The sequence below is a fragment of the Kogia breviceps genome, chromosome 3, assembly GCF_026419965.1.
Source record: "Kogia breviceps isolate mKogBre1 chromosome 3, mKogBre1 haplotype 1, whole genome shotgun sequence".
Taxonomy (NCBI): domain Eukaryota; kingdom Metazoa; phylum Chordata; class Mammalia; order Artiodactyla; family Physeteridae; genus Kogia; species Kogia breviceps.
In genome coordinates this window covers 43317602-43339277 of record NC_081312.1, presented here as the reverse complement: position 1 = coordinate 43339277, position 21676 = coordinate 43317602, and the positions used below count along the sequence as shown (strand labels likewise).

Below are 21676 nucleotides of genomic sequence, written 5' to 3'. Positions count from 1 at the left end.
GAGAGGGCTGCTGCCACTCCTCTGACTCAGCGCATTACTCACCAACAGTGACTAAGCGGCTACCTGTGCCCTGACAGAAGCCTACCTCCTAGACTATTCTGCAACCAGGAGCCTTCTAGACCTAGAGGGTGGAGCCTCTTGGAATGAGGATTACAGTCCCCCAAAGCAGTGTCCCTTCCTTGCAGCCTAAGTGGTTGCCTTTAATGGAATAATAACAATAGCTAACAACAATGGAGCATGTGCTGTGGGCCAGACACCATGCTCTGAGTTTAACCAAGCAGGACCCTCTGGGACCTTCATGGGATAGATCCCACCCCCATATCTTCTGCTGTAGCTCCTCTCTGAAGTACCTAGATAAGAGTATCTCATGCATATTTCCTGAGTTTTTCAGACGCTAAAAACCACCACCAAATGGAAGAAATTAACTACTTGATGCTCACGAGCATGTAGCCCCCGGACCTTCTGGGGCCTAAGGATTGATAATGTGAACCACCCTGTTACCTCAACACCAGCCAATCAGAGAATTGTGCACGTGCTGATCACATACCCTGCAACCTCCCTCCCTCACCTCGCCTTTAAAACTGCTTTGCTGAGGGCTTCCCTGGTGGCGCACTGGTTGAGAGTCTGCCTGCCGATGCAGGGGACACGGGTTCGTGCCCCGGTCCGGGAAGATCCCACGTGCCGCGGAGCAGCTGGGCCCGTGAGCCATGGTCGCTGAGCCTGCGCGTCCGGAGCCTGTGCTCTGCAACGGGAGAGGCCACAACAGTGAGAGGCCCACATACCACAAAATAAATAAATAAAAATAAAAATGCTTTGCTGAAACCCTTCGAAGAGTTTGGGGTTTGAGGTGGGGCATGAGCCACCCGTTCTCCTTGCACGGTCCTATAATAAACCTTTCCCTGCTCCAAACTCCAACGTTTCAGTATTTTTTGGCCTCATGTGCACCGGGCACATGAATTTGTGTTCAGTAACACAAGTCCTACATGTACCATCTTATGTAATATTTACAATGACCCTGTGAGGTAAGTGCCCTTACTATTAGCATCCCCATTCTACAGATGAGAACATTAAGGCTTACTGAAGCTGGACCAGTAATACTGCTTGACTCTCCATACCTGTTCTGCTCCCTGCTCTGCACTGATTTGTCTGGCCTCTGTGACTGCATCAACAGGGCCTTTTTCCCCTGTGGTTCCAGTTGAGTTGGACCAATGGCAGGCACTGAATTGAGACAGGAAACCAGCAGAAGGGAGGCATGGGCATTTATCCCCCCTCCTCATTCCTGCTGGACTAGCTTTGGCAGTGGCCCCTGGACCACAGCTCTGGCCCGGTAGTGTGGGCCCCACCCTACTATGGCCCCCCCAGTTTCAGGTAACTCTGTTCCTTCCTCTTCTCCCTTCTGGCAGGAAGTTGACCATGGCTCCCCCTGCTGTTAGCCCCTGGGGGCTTCACCATCCATCCCTGGTTACCTGAACCTTCCTCAACCTGGGGTTGGTGGGCGGGCAGAGGGGACGGTGGCTCTCTTTGTTAAACTCTCTTCAGTTCAGTTCTTTGAGTGTACCAGCTCCTTCCTGCCAGGACCCTAGCTGAGGCAGACACTGAAATTCTTGCTCAAATTAGCACAGCTCAATATGGTAAAGCTGGGATTAGGAATCCTGGCAGTCTGACTACAGAACCCACATGGTAAATCACTATCTACATTGGTTAAATCACCAAATAAGGCTACCAATGACAGGAGAAAGAGAGGCCAGATCCTGATTTCAAATCCTTTGTCCTTTGCCAGATGCTGCCATTTAGACAAATATAGTTCATAGTCAGAGCTAGGTACTGGGCCTCACTTTCTCCCCAGACTATCAAGGTCACCCCAATTTCTCAGAATGGTCAGGGCCACTGAGAATGACCTGTCTAGAGGCCTAAGAACCGAACAGGGGAAGCCTTTCTCTCACCCAGGCCAGGCCTATCCTCCAACTTGTCACCCAGCTGTTAGCCAAACTCGATCACCCCTGTGGGATCTGGATGAGTTACAGCATACCACCTGCCCCTCTGCGGTCCTCCCCCTATTCCACGCCCTGTGGAAGTCAAGTCCAAATCACCTCCAAGGTTCTGGTGAGTCCCATTGTCTCCCTAGCTCTGAACTCTGCCTGCAGCTGAAATAACTCACTTTATGCCTCCACGCTCCATCATAGAGCCCAGTTGGTATTCTGGGTCATGCTAACCTAAACAAGAAACTTGTTATAGCTAAAACTGGCCAGACCAGCTAGGTCTCCATCACCTTATGCATCACTTGCATGTCTTCTTCCCATATGTTTTTCTTTTCTTTCATTAATGATTCCTTTGCACATTATTGCTTAAAGTAAATCACTTGTTAGTTAAAGCTATGTCAGGTACCTGGTGTTTTTCCCCTTGGAATCACTCCCTAACACTCCTTTTCTTTGTAAGCACTGTTCATTCCACAGAGAAGATCACAGTACGATAACCCCGGAGACCACCAGAGCCCATCTCTGGACCTCCTGACACCAGCCTTGATGGTTTTGAAATGTTCCAGGAGCAGAGAAGAATGTAGACCCCACCCCTGCCCCGATCCTTATCAAGAACCCTGTCTTGAGCTTGTAACACTGTAAGTTTTACTCACTGAACCCTTTCAGGGAGGACACAGTCTTGAGGGCACTAGCCTGCTGTGGCCTCCTTTGCTTGTCAAAGAGACAGAGCCACTCTTGTCTCCGTGATTCTGATTTGGTGCCGTTGTACAGGGTCCGAGATTTCGGTAGCAAACTTAGTCCTGGGTTTGATTTTCTCAAACACTTTTCAAAAGGCATGTGTATATTTAATAGACTTTCCACTGAAGTAACAAACAACTGCAACTAAGCGTTAAACATCCTTGTCTTTAAAAGAACTTTGGACTCTCTCCTGCCATGGATTTGTCACTGGCTGCTTCTCCCCACACGGAACCCAATTGTCTACTGTCTTGCCCTCTTCTCACTGCCTTTTCCTTGTCTTTTCAAGAATAAAAAGCAGGGCAGTTTGATTTTCTTCTTTGCTGCTTTGGCTCCTGCACCCGCTTCAACAGAGAGTAGATTTTCAACGCATTTCCTTTAACAAAGCTCTCTCTCCCTGCATAAGAAAAATTCTGGGAACAGCTGCTAACTCAATAGCCACTGTGTCACACATCAAGGTAGATGGTCACCTCCATAATGCAGCTAGAAGCTGCCTCACCTGCACTGTGCAGACAAGAAGACTGGGGGAATGATACATATGGTTTCACTTCCAGCAAAGAGAGTCAATTGTGAAGCATCTAAAGGCACAAAGCACCGTAGCAGGTAAAGAGCTCAGAATTCAGCCTAAAGACTTTTTGGGGGTCTCTCTTTTCTACTACCTGGGTATAATCAGGCCAGTGATGTCATCTTTCTGAACTTTCATTCCTACTAAATTTGAGAACCATCTACTAAAGCAGTGGTTCTCAGAGTGAGGTTCCTAGACCAGCAGCATCACCTGGAAACCTGTTAGACATACGAATACTCAGACCCCACCCAGACCTACTGAATGAGAAACTCGGGGTGTGGGGCCCCCTGTGCTTTAAGAAGTCCCCCGGTGATTCTGATGCAGGCTCAAGTTTGAGGACTCTTGTGTTAAATCAACTTTCTACTATCTGCCCACCTACTGGGAGCAGCTGTAAAAGCATTTTTCTGGACCACAGATTCCTAGCCCTGGATGCACTGTAGAATCTTCAAGAAAGTTTTAAAGATACGGGTGGACAGCACCTAACCCAGACCAATTAAAGCAGAACCTCCGAGGATAGGGCTGGGGTGGGTTAGTTCTAAAAGTTCCAACGTGCAGCCAAGTTTAGAAACACAATGCTAAACTCCAGGTAGCTATTCAAATATGAAGTGTTGTTATTGTGACATCTTTCTCCCAAGCCTGTGGCCTTTACAGTTAATGGCCTTGTCTTCTAGTCAGGAAGAGGGTTGGGGGAGAGGGGAAAGGTCATGTTTGAAAGTGATGGAATACTTTATAGTATCTGAAACTTATCCATGACCACTTCTAAGCCATGTGCCTTAGGCATGAAATAGCGGTTGGCATTTTCTATACGATAATTTTAAAGAAACATGGAGAGGTCTAAAATCAGTTGAGTCAAGCATATACTTACCTCATCATTGTGTTCTTGATAAATTAATCTGGAGGAAAAGAAGCTCCTTTGAAATGAGCCATATTGAAAGAAATATCCTTATAAAACACGCCAAGGTGAGCTCCTGCTTGCCTGTCGTTAGAACCATGTCAAAATTCCTGAGTGCAGCTTCTGTCTGTCCCCTCCTACTGCAAGCAAACAAGACATGTGTTTGAGAACTATCTCAAACTTTCCACTCTCTCGCCCTCTCCTCTCTTCCCTCCGTTGCCTTTTCTCTCTGGTCACCAACTGGCTGGGGGACTCAGGCTAGCCACGCCATCTTTCTGAGCTTTCACGTCTTCATCTACTAAATCAGTGAGTCTCAAACTGCAGGCCCCAGACCGACAGAATCAGCATCATCTGAGAACTTGTTACAAGTGCAGAGGCTCAAGCCCCAGCGGACCTACTGAATCTGAAACTCAGGGGGCGGGACTCAGCTGTCTGTGATTTAAGAAGCCCTCAGGTGATTCTCAAGCATAGATTGAGAACTATTGTTCCTTAACTTCCAGTTATAAGTCCTGCTGATAGCTTGTACAGCACTGTGTTAACAATACTACATTGTGTATTTGAAAGTTGCTAAGAGAGTAGATCTGAAAAGTTCTTATCACAAGAAAAAATTGTAACTATGTGGTGATGGTTACTAACCAAACTTATTGTGGTGATCATTTTGCAATATGTACATATTGCAAATCATTACCTTGTACAGCTAAAACTAATACAACGTTATCTGTCAATTATAAAAAAAAGAACTATTGTTCTCGACTGGTGGTTGCCGAGGGGGAGGGCATTGGGGGAGGGGTGGAGTGGGAGGTTGGAGTTAGCAGATGTAAGCTTTTATATATGAAATAGATAAACAACAAGGTCCTACTGTATAGCACAGAGAACTATATTCAATATCCTATGATAAACCATAATGAAAAAGAATATTTTAAAAAGAATGTGTATATATAGAGATATAAAACTGAATCACTTTGCTGTACAGCAGTAATTAACACAACATTGTAAATCAACTATACTTCAATTCAAAATTTAACTTTTTAAAAACTAAAAAATAAAACTATTGTTTTCAAATATTGTTATGACGCTCTTCTCTCACAGACATCCTTGTATGATATCATCTGATGGCCAGTTTTCTTGCCAGATTTCTAAAGCCCTCACACTCTCTTTTCTCCCCTTCCCTGAAACATGCGAAGATCTTAAGATGTTTGCACCTCTTTGCTCTGCCTTGATTGCTCTTCCCAGTGGCTTCTTCACATCTCTCAGGTGACAGCACTCTACAAAATAAGGGCATTATTACCATATATTATTATTTTATTTGCATATTTTAATCTCTCTCTTCCTTAAAATGGGAGCTCATGAAATTGGGACCATATCTATTCGATTTGCTGTATCCCCAGAACTTATCTTACTGTGCCCAGCATGGCCAGAACTGTCCAATAGAACGTTCTGTGATGATGAAAATGTTCTACATCCACTCTGGCCAATACGGTAGCCACTAGATACATGTGGCTACTTGGGCATTTGAATAAGGCTAGTATGCCTGAGAAACTGAATTTTAATATTTAATTTAATTTTTATTAATTTAAATAGCCATGTGTGGCTACTCCTAAACATAGTAAACAGCACAGTTCTAGGCACTCAAAAAAAGTGAAAGTGTATTTCATTTTCATTTTTGAATGAATGAATGAATATGTATTTCATTCATTCATGGATAAATGAATCCCATATCAAAAGCACTAAGAATGCTATTTTTTAAAATTTGCCACTGTTGGTAAAAATATATTCATTGACTTTGACTCATACAACTACCTTGCCTGCCAAAAACTTGCTTTTTACTCTAGGTAGGAACTATCCTTCCCATTCCAATGAAATTATTCTCAAGTTATCACCAGCAATCTAGTAAAAACTTTTAGCTGGGAATGGGAAGAAAAAGGTAGAAACTAGGCATATTAAATTGGCCTTGAATGTAAAATTGAATTATTCCTTTCATAGGCGATTTGGGGTGTAGAGACCAAAAGAAATAATCAGTGGTCTCTTCCTATCTCTGATGGACTCTGCTTAGAGCCCTCACAAGGCTGCCTATAAATTCTAGAACAGCTGAGGACAGAGGAAACTGGGTCTGTCCTCTGTCAGAGGAGATATGAATGGAAAGAATACAATCAAAAGTATTTGTATTACAATTCATCTTACAAAGTCACTTAACCTCTCTGAGCCTCAGCTTCCTGCTCTATAAAATGGAGATAATAATGCCCAACTCACATGACTATGTCAAACACTTGACATGCAGAATGCATTAGTTCCCTTCTTTCACGGCCAAAACTTTAACAAGTCCAAGAGAGCTCTCTCTCCTGGAAAGGTTTGTATTCTCTCAAATATCCCCGCCTTCTGCACTTTTTGAACATGGCCTTCAATGAAGCTTATCCTGACTCTGTTTTTACTGTTCCTTTGTCTTCAAGACTCTTAGGTACATAATTTTACACTTTGGGGAATATTCATCATTATTTTGGTTAGTACTGGATGGTTTGACATACTGTAAAATCCCCTTTATCAGATGTACTGGAATATGCCCACAGCCCAAACTTCCTTTTCTTTAAAATAAAGGAGTTAAGCTAAAAATGAGATTCAAGGACTCTTCCAGCTCTAAAATCACTATATCCTCTGGTTACAGAGTTTCTGACAAGAATGCATGTGGCCTAAATATGTCATCTGCATTATTAGAGATATCATAATACTAAATTGGGCTCTGATGTCCTGAAATACTCCTGCAGTTTAATACCAGATCACAGTGTGTTTCCTTGCTTTGTACCCCCAACTCGTCTACTCTCTCTCACTGTCTTTTTTTTTAATAAATAAATTTATTTATTTATTTATTTTTGGCTGCTTTGGGTCTTTGTTGCTGCATGCAGGCTTTCTCTGGCTGTGGTGAGCAGGGGCTACTCTTCATTGCGGTCACGGGCTTCTCATTGTGGTGGCTTCTCTTGTTGTGGAGCACAGACTCTAGGGCACGTGGGCTTCAGTATTTGTGGCACGCATGCTCAGTAGTTGTGGCGCACGGTCTTAGTTGCTCCACGGCATGTGGGATCTACCTGGACCAGGGCTCGAACTCGTGTCCCCTGCATTGGCAGGTGGATTCTTAGCTACTGGGCCATCAGGGAAGTCCCTCTTTCTCACTGTCTTAGTCTGGGTTTTCCCCAAAACAGAAACTGAGACAAAGGCCTCGATGAAGTAGTTAGTTTGAAAATGTGATCTCAGGAAACAGGAGTATAGGTGGAGGATAGACGAGTGAAGGAGGGAAAGGATTAGCCAGGATGCATCATCAGGTTAGCCACTGTTATGGGTGACTAGCTCCCACTCTCACCAGATTTCTGAGGAGCCTTATAAATTGCAACTCCAAACTGTCTGCCTGTGAGAGGAAAAGGAAAGCATTTTTCCATCCATCCCCATTCGACTGGCCAAGGGTGGCCTCACACGTCAACTCCCTCCTACCTGTGAGTTGCACATGCCTGAGCATTGATCTGGTTCCCATGGTGTGGTGTCAGGATATTCTGGTGTGAGATAAATGAGAGGCTCACAGCACGAGGCTGGTCTCTGTCAGGCTGCACCCACACAAAGCTGCCTGAAGCCTGCACAGAACTAGTGACCACAGTAGTGGCATTAGCAAGAGGATTTGGAGCGTTGCCCAGGAGGTGTCTGACGCCATCCGTTTCTTACACTTTGTTGTGCCCCCCTCCCTGTATATTCCCTGTGTCATATAGTCCCCTTCAAGCTGGCCGCCAGCCACAATCTCTGCAAAAACATTGCTGCTGTTGCATCTGATCCCAAGACCATAATAATCTTCTTCATCTTCCCCCTCCATCACCCATTCAGACTTCTCTCACCTTGGCCAGCATCTTGGCGGGTCTAGGTTGCTTGCTTGGAGGGTGACCTTGAGTATCAGAATTTCAGCACAATACACAGGTGAGAGACTCCTGAAACACTCCCACAGAGGCATCTCTTAGTCTTTCACAACATTCCCTGTGTTGATAATGGACTGATCTGAGCCTGTCATTTTCTTCATTTTCTTTTTCTAAAGTGTCCAAAGTAGTCTAAAATCCCCAGCCACCTCAATTCTTAAAGTTACTAGAGCTCCCATACTGCTTAAGGACCACAACTACCACAAAACCCAATACTTTGCCTCTGCCTTCACCTCATCCCAATCCACCATGGGTCTTAATAGTTGAGACGCTGTTGGCCAGGTATCACCACTCCACCTTCCACCAACAATGGGGACCTTTACTACCTCCGACCAGTGAGCCCGCTTCAAAATTCCTGTCCCAACTATGGCAGCCTGGGTTCCCCGAAAGCTGAGCCTGAGACAAAGTATTGCGTGCAGATCGAGTGAAACAGGGAAGGAAGAAAGCCAATACAAGGATGAGTTTTCAAGGTGCACTGCAATGGAAAACGGGTGATCCCTCCTAAGGAACATTCTGAGGAGTTTCATTGAAATGAACCTGAGAACCTGTCACATGAACAACAAATGGTGAGAGCATTTATTCATTGGCTCCCATCCCCATTGGTTAAGACCTACCAGGTTAGCCCTCCTGCATTTCCAGGTTGTACATGTGTGAATGCCAAGCAAGGCCCCAGAGTAATCCATTCCATGACATCAGAGCAAACCTGAGGTGCTGGCAGGTTGCACCTGCTCACACTGGTGGATATATCTGCAGAACTGATGCTGCTGCAGTGGCTGGAATAAGAGCTGGGATTTGGAGTGGTAACACAGGTGTCTGATACACTCTCTCCAGGATGTCCTTAGGTCCCAGTTTGCCCAGGACCAGCCCAGTTTATGTCTGTTCCATCATAACTATTAATAGTTTCCCCTTTCAGTCTCGTATGTGTCCCAGTTTAGACATAAGGATATGCTCACTTAGCGCTCCCTCCCTCCTCTCTCCCTCCCTCCCTCTCTCTCTCTCTCTCTCTCACACACACACACACACACACACACACACACACACACTTTGAGAAACCCAAGGAAACAATTTCCACTATAATAATAATTGACATAAAAATACTAATTAAATTCAAAAGACTTGAACTGAATGAGCCTTTAATCAATAAGTGTTTTTTTTCCCCAATATTTCTCACAATACTACGTATTATCTACACTCATGGTCTTACTGTCTAATTATAAAAGCTTACGATTCTGCTTCAGGGGCAAAGGCAAAGAGAGAAAAGCCTTCTCTAATCCCTCTGGGCACAAGAATATGACATTTGCCCACTAGCATTTGTTTATGGAGATTTTTCTTCTTTCAACGATGTTTTCATTTATATCATATGGAAGTGTCTTGAGGTAACTGGGCAGTCATTGACAATGACATGCCAAATAAATGTTAATGAGAAAAAAAACAGCTTGTTCCTTCAAATACAGCTGGAGGATTTTCACGAGCTCTTTTCTTTGTCTTTAGTCCTTTTAAAACAACCGTGAGAAATTGTAGCTATAGGGAGGAAACAAGATAGCATGTAAATTATAAAAATAAAAGTATGTCTATATAACATATCATAACTACATATAAAAAATATTGGAAAAATATAGACTAAAATGTTAACAATCGTTATCTCTGGTGGTGAGACTGAAGTGATCATTATTTTCTTCTTATACTTTTCTGCATTTCCTCAATTCTACATTGTTGCCTTGAGCCCTCCAGAACCGAGCCTTGTGTTAATATGGCAACAGTGAAAAAGTTGCTTTATTTTTCCTATGCTAAAGAAGATATACTACTTGATGATCATCCATGACAACTGTCAAAAGGTCACAGAAACACTCAGCAAGGGACATGGAACCTGCATTGTTCATGAGATTCTTCAAGCTGCATATCCAAATCTCAACATCATCTTCACATGGTCCAGCCTTGAGAGAAGCTTCTTGGTTTTGTTTTCAAGAAAAACAAGATCCTAAGGGAGCAGGGAAGGGGCGGGTGGGGAATTGGATAAAGGTGGTGGAAAGGTAAAAACTTCAGTTATAAGATAAATAAATACTGGAGATGTATTGTATAATATAACTATAGTTAACCCTACTGTGTGGTATATGTGAAATTTGCTAAGATCCTAAAAGTTCTCATCCCAAGGGAAAAAAATTTTGTAACTATATGAGGAAGTGGACGTTAACCAAACTTGGGGTAATCATTTTGCAGTATATGTATGTCAAGTCATTATACTGTACACCTTAAACATATACTGAGCTGTATGTCAACTATATGTCAATAAAACTGGAAAAAAAAGACTAGAAAGCAGTTCCATAAGTGTATAAAATTAGTTCTTATGCATAATAAATGATTTCATTTCCTAAAAAAAAGAGAGAGAGAGAAAAACAAGATCCTGAGTTTTGGTCCTCATATCAAAGAATAAGAAACTCTCATGTTAGTCTTTACAAGGCAAGGGAGTCAGTCAGATCCCAGATAATAACCATACCTGGGGCACACCCAAAGTAACGTAATCACCTAAAGGGATTTGGAGGGTTTTCCCAAATGCTTAATTAAAGTTTTATTAAATTCAAAGTTCTTTCCTTGGAACCTACAATTAAAAGTTGCAAAGAATGACCACATATGTACACACATTTTGTAGAAAGATAAAGCTGCCTACACATTTTTTTGCAGACTTGTAGGTTATTTTTCTCAGGCTGCAACCGTGGTGAGAGGCCCACGCGCCACAGCGAAGAGTAGCCCCTGCTCACCGCAACTAGAGAAAGCCTGTGCACAGCAGCGGAGATCCAACAGAGCCCAAAATAAATAAATAAATAAATTTAAAAATACCCTTCCATGACTTTCTAAATATCCTCAGAATAAAGTCCTAATTCCTTGGCATGACCTAGCAGACCCTTCAGGATCAACCTCATATTTTACAGTGTATGTTCCCACACCACCAACCCCAGCCCTCACTTCCCTAGTGTACCCAGCACTCCAGTCATACTTAACCACTCCACCTCTCACTGCTGGCTTTTGCACACATGGTTCCCCTGGCTGGAGCATTCATTCCATTCTCCCCTTTACCTGACTAACCCCTACTCCACCCTCTAGCCTCGAGTTTGATGCTACCGGCTCTGGAGAAACATCTCTAATCTTGGCAGGTGCTAAGTGTACAAATAAGGGGCTTTTAGTAAAAGTCAACACTATTATTTTGTTTTCAAATTATTTCCTATTCCTAGAAATTCATATTCAGTCATTCAAACTTTGCATAATTAAGAAAGGTACTTAACTGAGCTTAAGCTTATTTAAAGTAACCAAGCTCCTTTCATCTCACTGATCTTGGATTTCAATTCCCTCCCATCCATGTCCGCTCTACCTAGGGCATGGAGAGGATGGAGACCTATAGATTCATGAAGATTTATGGCCCCTTCCCCTGCTAATGGTCTACCTCATTTGCATTCTTCTCCTCACTTGTCTTTATCATTTTTCCAAGCATCGGTGCATTCAGAACTTCAGCCTCCTCTAATGTTACGTGCCATTTTTATATCTGCTTTGTATTATGATGTTTCTTTCAGCTTCTGCCCATAGTTATTTACTTGTAACTGTACCTTCACATACCCTAAAAAGCAGTGTGGTTTGGTTTCTTTTTTTTGGCCGTGCCGCACAGCTTATGGGATCTTAGGTCCCCATCTAGGGATAAAACACATGCCTCCAGCAGTGGAAGAGCAGAGTCCTAACCACTGGACCTCTTGAGATTTTTTTCTTTCCGTTTTAAACCTACCTTTTCAGATTTCCTGGTAGTCAGAACAAAGCCTATCTTGCCAAAAGGCCACGCAGCTGAAACCTTGTGCCAAATAATATATTTTGTTCCCAAAAGCTGCTTTTAGGCATCTGGTAGAAACATTATTATTTATATCCACAGAAATCACGATGCCTGTGGATGATTTGATGCTTCTCTCCCAAGTCGTGAATGTGACCTCACTAAGGGGTTTCATTTGGGCTCCATGTGAAGAATATATCTTCATGGAGAGAAGCACCTGGCATCTCTCTATGACATGTTGACTGTGAAGTCTTAGCCTTTTTTTAAAAAAATCAATAATGAAATAACCAGAGTTTCAGTTTAGGAAGGTGAAAAATTCGGGAAATAGATGATGGTGAGAGTTGCACAACAAAGTGAATGTACTTAGTGCCACTGAACTGTACAGTTAAATAGGGTGAAAACAGCATGGTTTATATTATGTGACTTTTACCACAACAAAAAAATTTTTTTAAAAAAGAACCAGCTTTGATTGACCGTGCTAAAACTACTTTCAATATGTTCTAAAACTGTGCTTTAAAATTTTTCCCCACATTTTTGACCTGTGTAAGAGATACAGATACTTTAAGATAATGTTTCTGCAAGACTGCATCCGAGGCAGTTTATGCGCTGAAGCCAAGGCTAAAGCACTGCTAAGGGAATCTGTTTCCCTGGGATACTAATTAACTCCAAATATTGCATATAAATTAAGCCAGCAGCTACTGAAAGAAGCAACTTACAGGTGAGGAAAAACTGAAGAGGCTTAAAAGAAAGGTACTGTCTTCTGATTAGAGAAAGACATCAGGGGCACAGGAGGAACCCTTCTCTAGCTGTCCCAGCATTCCACCCTTTCTCTAGAAGCTTCTGCCATTTTCTCTTTCCTCGTGTTTTCCTTTCTCCACTATGGCAGCTGTGACTGATTGGAAAGCTGACTAGGAAAAGCATCTCTCCCCAGGGGCCTGCTCTCCCTGTCTCCCTAAATAAGGAAAAGCTGTTCTCTGCATAGAGCTCTCCTAGCTGTGTTCTCAAACTTGCTTGGACAGGAAGATCCCAAGCTCCTGCCCTGGAGATTCTGATTCTGTGGGTCTGAGAAGGGGCCTTGGAATATGTATGCTTAACAAGTATCCCAGGCAATGCTTCGGGGCCACAGAGTTTGGGAAATACTGCCTACCCCCCTGAGAATAAGACACAGACCCTGCCCCTGCAGTGGGACACCTGCCGTTCTGATGGGATCGATTCAGTACAGAGTGGAAGGTGTTAGCAATTGAAGCTGCAGCTATCAGCACCGCCAGCTTAAATATTTCAGGTTAGTTGTTAGAAAAGAGTTGACTGTATGCCTGTCATCGGTGACTTTATTATACTATAGTTTGAAGGTTCAACCTATTAACCATGGTCTGGTTAAAACTACAGACTAAGAGTAGCCCGAGGTGTTAGTGGCCATCAGTGTCACCCACATGATGCTGCTTGAAGCGACCTATTGTGTTTTCCCTACAAACAGCTTGTCAAGAACACAAAGGCAGTAATGCTACATTGTGCTCACCTCCTCCTAACCTTAGAAACACTTACAGCAAGGAGCTGCTCTTGGAAAAGGCAAGTGTACCCTATGCAGTATCAGGATGTCTCTATTCATGAAATTACAAATTTCTGGAGAGTCATGATTCTGAGTTCTATTTTAAAAACCTGAGTCTGAGCTTGTGTGTCGATTGCTAATGTCTATTTGACTGTACTGAGCTTTTCATTTCTCTTGATCAATTTCACCCATTTGCTTATATCTCTTGGCAAAAAGAATTAAAATTATTTGATGAAAACATTCCTGTAAGCCAGCTATCCTTCAAGAATGAATTCAAGAAAGAGTTCTCTATTAGTTCCCTAGAGGTGATACTTAAATTTATGTGATTATAAGGAAACAGCTGATGTGGGAGAGGAAAAGAATTTGTGTGCATAAGAGAGAAATTAGTAAGACATCGTTCATTTACCAAAGACAGAAACTTGTATGACATGTTCCTGGACCAAGAAGCTATTTCCTTAGAACCCCGGTTTTAAAGAAAGACTCTGAAATGTTATTGGTTCCTCCAGAGTATGTGGAAAGGGCATTGAGCTGAAGATAGGGGTGTGTGGTTTTGAGTCCATGGGTTCAAGTCCTCATTCTTCCTGGGTATAATTTTGGATAATCATTTCACTTCTCTGCTTCAGCTCTGTCTTCAGTCAAATGGGAGAATAAAAACATACCTCCTATGTCACACAGTGGCTATCAGAAATAACTGTGCAGCTTGCCTTGAACACAGCAGAGCAGGTTCCAATAAAGGGGAATAAGTTCTCCATAGTGTAAAGCACCATGGCCAGTATTATTAGTAACCTTTATTCTTCCATGCAAACGAGCCAAGTCTTTACCCAAAAACTCTACTTCCTGAAATTCCCAAATACCTAGATGCAAAAGACAGGGCAAGGAATTACATTCCAAGGGAAATGAGAAATGATCTAACACAGTCCAGCATCGCCCAAAGTGAGATGCCCTGAGACAGGCTGGTTTTTCATAAGTTCCATCATGTGCCAGGACTCTAGCCCCCGAGTCCACTCCTACCACAGAATGAGTTTTTCTAATAAAGCCAAACGAGGACCAATGGCAGCCCAATCATTGCATGGCCAAGACCACAGATGCAGAAAAGCAACATTTTGAATAATTCAGAAAGGTAGCCACACAAGCACAGAGCCAAATGGCAGAGATTAATGCTCTGGGAGCTTATCTATCCTCCTTTTCCTCTTGATTTCTTCTTCATTTCTTCTTGACAAAGTCAATGATACAAAAAAAGAACATCTCTTAATGATAAACATGTAAGAATCTATTGATAGGTCTTTTGGACTCAATTACACTATTTAAGAAAGCAAGCTTACATTAAGACCGAGAGTCAATTTAATGCATTATTTCTAGTGCATTTTTTCTTTGCCAAGAATAAGAATAAAAGGGAAGGGGAAAATAATAAAAACCAGGAGACAGGTACATAATGTAAGGTACAAACAAATCTATATATATCCTAATGTGCTGAGAGATCTTCTTGATGAAAAAGATTTCACTCTGAGTTGCTGCTAGTTTTGATGCAAATGTAGTATGTGCCATGGCCCACAAGCCTAGGGATTCAAGTAGGTAGAGCAGTCATCACAGGTTCTTCTTTGTTAAGATTTCTATTTCAGAGTCAAGTGTGCCTTGGCAGCAATAACTGTTATACTTCAGCGCACGTAATCCAAACCAAGGACAAGACAATGTGGAAAAATACAAAATATTTACCTAACCTAGCAACTCCTACTGAACAACATGTATGCTGCATATTTACGAGTTGTAGCCCATGGTTGTGGAAAATTCCCTACAGAATAAAAACAAATATTGCATATTACAGTTCATATACAGCATGCCTTTTCTGCTCAGTACACGAAAAATCTACTACACAGCAGATAATGAAACTGATGGCCTGACAGCCCCAGCCACGGCAGAATGCTGTTCTCTTTTCTTTGCCCCCAAATAAAAAATAAAATAATAAGATCATTGACTCTTCCAATTAAATTCCAGTCCAATTCAAAATTCATCTTCAGAGCTGTCAGCTAAGAGCATTACTCGATCTTGCATGCTGTTGAATTCTCTCTGCTGGGGAAAGAAAACAGAAAAGCATTAAACTTTCTGCCACAGAGCAAAGCTGAGGAACAGGCCCCCTTTAAAAGACACGTGAACAAACCAAGCCGAGGCAGCAGCTGCAGCAGCTAATCAGACCGCTGGGCACATCAGTACCATTTATGCATCATTAAGCCCCGTGTGCTTTATTAAGCACATTAGAGAAGCGAAGAATGTTCGGAAACTGATTAGGTTTTGCTGTTGTTGATTCCATACCTTTCTTTTATGCCTTTTGAAGCCATTTCTCCTTCGGCGATTCATAACCTTAATGCTGTAGAGCGCTCCCAAGATGAACAAGGCTCCAGCTATCCCAACCCCTACGGGCACCAGCATCCCAGACATATAGCCAGCCTGCACAGGAAAAGAAACACACATTAGGATGCTAAACAGACTGCTGCCGGGCAGCAGGTTTTTAGACACTTGGAAATCTCCTGTCTGCTTTGTTATAAAATAGCACCTGGAATCACATTACTTTTTAGAGAGAAGGCTACAGAGAGAGAGATGTGACTATTTTTGGATATTTCAAATACATAGAAGAAGTACTGAATAAATCAGCCAGACCTAGTGGCACCTCCAGCCACTTGCTTATGCACATTTGTCAACACCAGGTTTTGCTGACAGAAATATAATCTGTATTAAAGATGGATGAAGTAAGCCTCTGAGAATGCCAGGACTATTAAAATGCTATAAATTGGAAATAGCAGCCTGAGTCAAGCTCCAGGGGGAGGTGAAGTGCCCAATGGAACATTGTGCTTCTTAGCGGGCAGAAGGGAGGGCCTTGACTTTGGTGGTCCCTCCCTCTCTTACAATCTTAGCTGCAACACAGTAAGAAAGGAAAGAGGAATGTGCTTGTATGGGAGTGAAAAGTGAGAGTTTCTGGAGACAGCAGGGAAGAGAAGGACCTGCAAAGGAAAGAGGAAGTATGTTAGGTGTTGGAGCCGAGGCAAAAAAGACAAGGATGAGGAGAGAGTTGCACATAATGTGGATGGATTCGTTTATATGAAAGAAAATATCTGCCCAGTGGACAAGGCCAAAGTTGAAGGTTAGGAGGGAATTCTGAGTGTCCCCAGGCCCAAAGAAAGAAAGTGGTCGACAGGGGCACAAAGATCACTGCTAACAACACTGGTACTTCCAAAAGAGCCTGGAGGTTACAAATGCATGTGGGTCTCCAACATCCCCAAAAGGTGTTACTATGGAAACTTCAGTCCTAAGAGAGCAGCGTGATCTCCACACATCCCTGGGCTTGAGTAAGTAGCTCAGGACCAACCCAAGTTCAAGGTAAGGCCATCACCCTAAGGGTGCTCCCTGCATCTTGGCCAATAAGACACCTAAGGGATAGAGGTGGATGAATAACCAGAGCCTTTCAGAGAGGAACACGACACTGGTTTACCTTCCACGATGGCCCCTTCTAGAATCCTACCCAGAAAAAAACCATAAACAATTAACAATTTAAAAAATGCTGTAATAAGTACTTTTTTTTTTTTTTTTTTTTTTTTTTGCGGTACGCGGGCCTCTCACTGCTGTGGCCTCTCCCGTTGCGGAGCACAGGCTCCGGACGCGCAGGCTCAATGGCCATGGCTCACGGGCCCAGCCGCTCCGCGGCATGTGGGATCTTCCCAGACCGGGGCACGAACCCACGTCCCCTGCATCAGCAGGCGGATTCTCAACCACTGTGCCACCAGGGAAGCCCTGTAATAAGTACTTTTGATAGACATTATTTTATGGGGGAAAAACCATGAGTCTGTTCACTTATTTGACTATTTCTAAAAATTTTAATATCGCAAAAACTATTTCCAGTATCGTTCAGAATGAGCCCCAAACAGAGAAGGACAACAAATAAGTTTTCTAACAAGTGCCGAAGTAAGCAGGCTATGATGCTTTCCCAACATTTCTAGAATCAATCAAAGGGACAAGACCTTACAAAACTGCAGCATCTTCTGTACACAGCCAGCTCGTTCACTGCTTTTGTTTTCCAGAATCTTGAGTTAGAGCAGAATGTGGAATTTTTTCCATTAATTTGAGAACATAGCATTGTTCCTCAGCATACAAAGTGTTTTTCCCCAAGAAACAAAGCTCAGTCATTTTCCAACAAATTAACATGCTTTACAGAAACCCAAACTTTCTTCTAGATCTATGAAAGGCTTATAAAAGTCTGTAATTTTCCATTGCTCTCACCAGAACTATGAATTTCTTTTTACATCACCATTCCCAGTGCATGGAAATATACATATATGTTGATGTATGATAATTTTAAGCACAGTAGATTAGATTTTACAGAGCTGTACATTCAAAGGATGATATTTGAACTTTTGGAAGCTCAACTTGATCAACCTCTGAGTGGGTCTCCTCACACTATGTAACTCAACCCCACACCAAAAATATGAATATTACCAAATGTGTCACTCTTTGCATGTTTCTTATTTACACATTGAGGATTCTCGTTTCTAGAGCTTTAAATCATGTAGACTTCACAAAAATTCAATTAATCTCTCTCTTCTCTCTTTATTCTCTCGTGTGTGTATGTGTGTGTGATCTGCCTGTGCTTTGAAATTACAAGTAAATTACAAGATGGGAAAAAAGTAACCTACCCTCTTCAAATATAATTTAACCATCCCTCATACCAAACTGACTAATTGAAAATAAGCTCTGTTTTTAGAATTGCTCATGGCTTGTTTCCTGTAGAAATGAAAACAAATAAGACAAGTGCATATTAAGTTATAAATTCTGCCTAGCACCTTTTCTCTGTTCAGAATTATTGGATGTGCACATCCCTCCAAACGTAACTTGCCGAGAAGAACACAACTGCATCTGTGCATATTCCAACCGAGAATGCATAACCTGAATCTAATCATGAGGAAACGTCCAATAAACCTAAACTGAATATTCTATTTTTTTAAAGCACTGTATTCTTAAAAAAATATCAGAGTCATGAAAGACAAAAGATGGTTATGCAAATGGTCCACATTAAAGAAAACTAAAGAATCCTGACAACTAAATGTGTTACATGACCCTAGACTAGATCCCATAACGGAGGAGAAAAATGAATTTATAAAGGAGATTTTGGGTCTGCTAACCAAAATACTGAAATCCAGGTGCCAGAACAGATAAAAGTATGATATCACTGTTAACTGTACTCAAGCTGATAACTGTATTATGGTTTGCTAACAGAATATTCCTATTCATAGGAAATACACACTGAAGTATTTGGTGTGAAAGGACCATGATGTATGTGGCTTTCTCTCAAATGGCTCAGAAAAAAGGAGCAGAGATAGAAGTGGGGTAACGTGGGAAGAATAAGTGCATCTGGAGAAAAGGAACAGGGGTATTCTTTGTACTATCCTTATTTTTGTATCTTTTCTGTAAATTTGAAATTATTTCCAAATAAACAGTTTGAAAATTAAAAAATGGATTGTTAAGATAAAATTTACTAGATATAGTTGTGGGGTTTTTTGGTTTGGTTTTGGTTTGTTTGTTTTGTTTTATATTTATGAGAAAGGTATCCTTTCTTCTCAGGATACTGCATTTGTTCAGAAACATTGGTTTTCAAGAAAACGATAAGAAAACCACATGATACACTGTACTACCTAAAGTCTGCTGAATTCATTACCCTTACGATGTCTATTCAACAGTGGTTCTCAAACTTGAACATGCATCAGAATCACCTTCAAGACTTGTCAAAACACAGATTGTTGGATCCCTTTCCCCGAATTTCTGATTCAGTAGGTCTAGTGAGGGACCTGAGATTTTGTATTTCTAACAAGCTCCCAGGTGATACAATGCTACTGGTGCAGACTATACATGAGAATCGCTGTTATGAAGTACAGGCTGGATCATCCATTTTCTGGATTATTTCCTAAAGCTAGAAGAAACAGAATGATATTTGTGATATAACAACAAGGCTGGTCTATTTTGACGCATCTTCAATTTTGAGAAACAATATAGATGTTGAAAAAATACATCAATAGGTAGCCAGGTAAGGATTTGCCAAACAAGCATCACTAACTTGGACATTTAAACAGGAAGAAGGTTAATGATGGAATGAGTATAGGGATTGTCCCTCGACAGCCATTCGCCCCTTATTCTAGAGCAATAGAACCTTCCATCTGGGCTGGGCATAGAATAACGATTACTTCTCCCTGCCTTCTACGCAGCTGGATGTGACCATGTGATAAGCCTCACTAAGGAGAAGATACATTAGTGACACGTGCAACTTCCAGAGCATGCTCTTCAAGGGGGGAGCAGAGCCTTTACCCACCCCCCCTTTAAGAATGGCAGAGTGTCTTTATCTTCCCTTTTAAAGGGGGAGGGATATCTTAGCCTCCCTTTATCTTCCTTCCTTCTGGCTAGAGTATGGACCTAATTACCATCCAGGACCACAAGACGACCTTGAGAATAAAGGTCACAAATCATGGAGCATCAAACAGAAGGAGCCTGAGCCTTCAATATTGCTCCTCACTAACCCCTGATTGCTACCTCCAGACTCATAAATGAGAGACAAAGAAAGTTCTCTCTTGGTTAAGCCATTGTCATTGGGGGTTGTCTGTCACTCAGAGCTGATCTTAATCCTAACTAATATAGGAAGACTAAACAATAACAACAAAGAGAATAATTCAGAACTTTTTAGAACACCTACCACCCTTTCTAGAGTCCAGCTAACTAACAGGGAAACCAATATCAGGACCAATTAAATGAAGCTAAACTGAGAAGATGTTCTGGGTTGACTGACGAGCCAGTTAAATATGTAGTTTAGCTTTCAGTTCTAAGGGACTCTGTGACTTTCAACAAAACGGCAATAGTTTCGCTCTCAAATAGTTTCTGAATATAATGACTCACAAGACCTTTATAGATGATCTCTAGCTAGCTAGACATATGAAGAGAAAGAGGGAGAGGGGAAGAGAGGAAGAGAAAGGAAGGAGGGAGAGAGAGAGAGGAAGATATGTATACATATATTTTATGTATATATACATATATGTGTGTACACATATGATTGTATGTATCAAGTAAGTGTATAATATTTCACTCCCAGAGGGAGGGGACTGATTAGACTGAGTTCCTCCAAGAAAAAAATCAAAATATGAAGGCAAGTACAGCAATATGGATGGACCTAGAGATTATCATATTAAGTGAAGTAAGTCAGAGAAAGACTAATAACATATGATATCACTTATATGTGGAATCTAAAAAAAAAAGATACAAATGAACTTATTTACAAAACAGAAATAGACTCACAGACATAGAAAACAAATTTATAGTTACCAAAGGAGGTAGTGGGGGGAGGGGGAAGGATAAATTAGGAGTTTGGGATTAACATATACACACTACTATATATAAAATAGATAATCAACAAGAACCGACTGTATAGCACAAGGAACTCTACTCAGCATTCTGTAATAACCTATATGGGAAAATAATCTGAAAAAGAATAGAGATCTATATATATGTATAACTGAATCACTTTGCTGTATACCTGAAACTAATATAGCATTGTAAATTAACTACAATTTTTAAAATGGTTAAATTAAAAAAAAAATGAAGACAAGGCATAAAGCAAGTCAACCCAGTGGGAGTTGCAACTATTTTTCTTCCAATTTTTAAAAACTAAGACATAACTGAAAAAATACTACAGAATAAAATGAAAAGAGGGCTGGAAAAACTTCAAAATAGTCCAGAAAACTGAGGCCATACATAAAATTATTTCTCTAGGTGAAATAGAGCAGGGAGAGGGTGCCAGGCCTTTGAGACAAGAAGAAATGGTCCACAAGAAGAGAAAATACAGCCTTTCTCCAAAGCTACACAGATTTCTAAATGGAGTGGTGAAGCTATATATACATACAGGTAAGAAACTGCAACAGCCAACTTCAAAACAGGCTACATGCCAACATTTGTTTTAAGTCTATTTTTTGTCCATTTTTGTAATTCAGAAGGATATTTTCTATAGAAACAATGATATACGGACTCCTAGATTAAACTACCAGAGCCTGTTTACTTTTCATTGCATCATATTTTCCCCTGAAAAATAACAAGAAGCACTATCAATGTAAATATAATCAGTTCTAAACTGAATATATCTGCGCTTCTCTTACCCCAAATCTTGCTCAGTCCTTATTACACCTCCCTTA

At 41.6% G+C, this 21676-nt stretch overlaps 1 protein-coding gene across 5 annotated transcripts in view; it reads right to left on the bottom strand.

Annotated features, from left to right (window-relative positions):
• Nucleotides 1-14239: 14239 nt before the first annotated feature.
• The window catches only part of ARMH4 (armadillo like helical domain containing 4), a 204200-nt gene continuing 196763 nt past the window's right edge, over nucleotides 14240-21676 (bottom strand). For all 5 annotated transcript variants that reach the window (XM_067028420.1, XM_059059659.2, XM_067028419.1 and 2 more), the window contains 2 exons: nucleotides 15774-15908; nucleotides 14240-15533 (listed from right to left, as the gene is read on the bottom strand). In XM_067028420.1, the coding sequence (XP_066884521.1) occupies nucleotides 15465-15533; nucleotides 15774-15908 (204 nt within the window). In that variant the 3' untranslated portion in view covers nucleotides 14240-15464. The remainder of the gene's footprint in view (nucleotides 15534-15773; nucleotides 15909-21676) is intronic.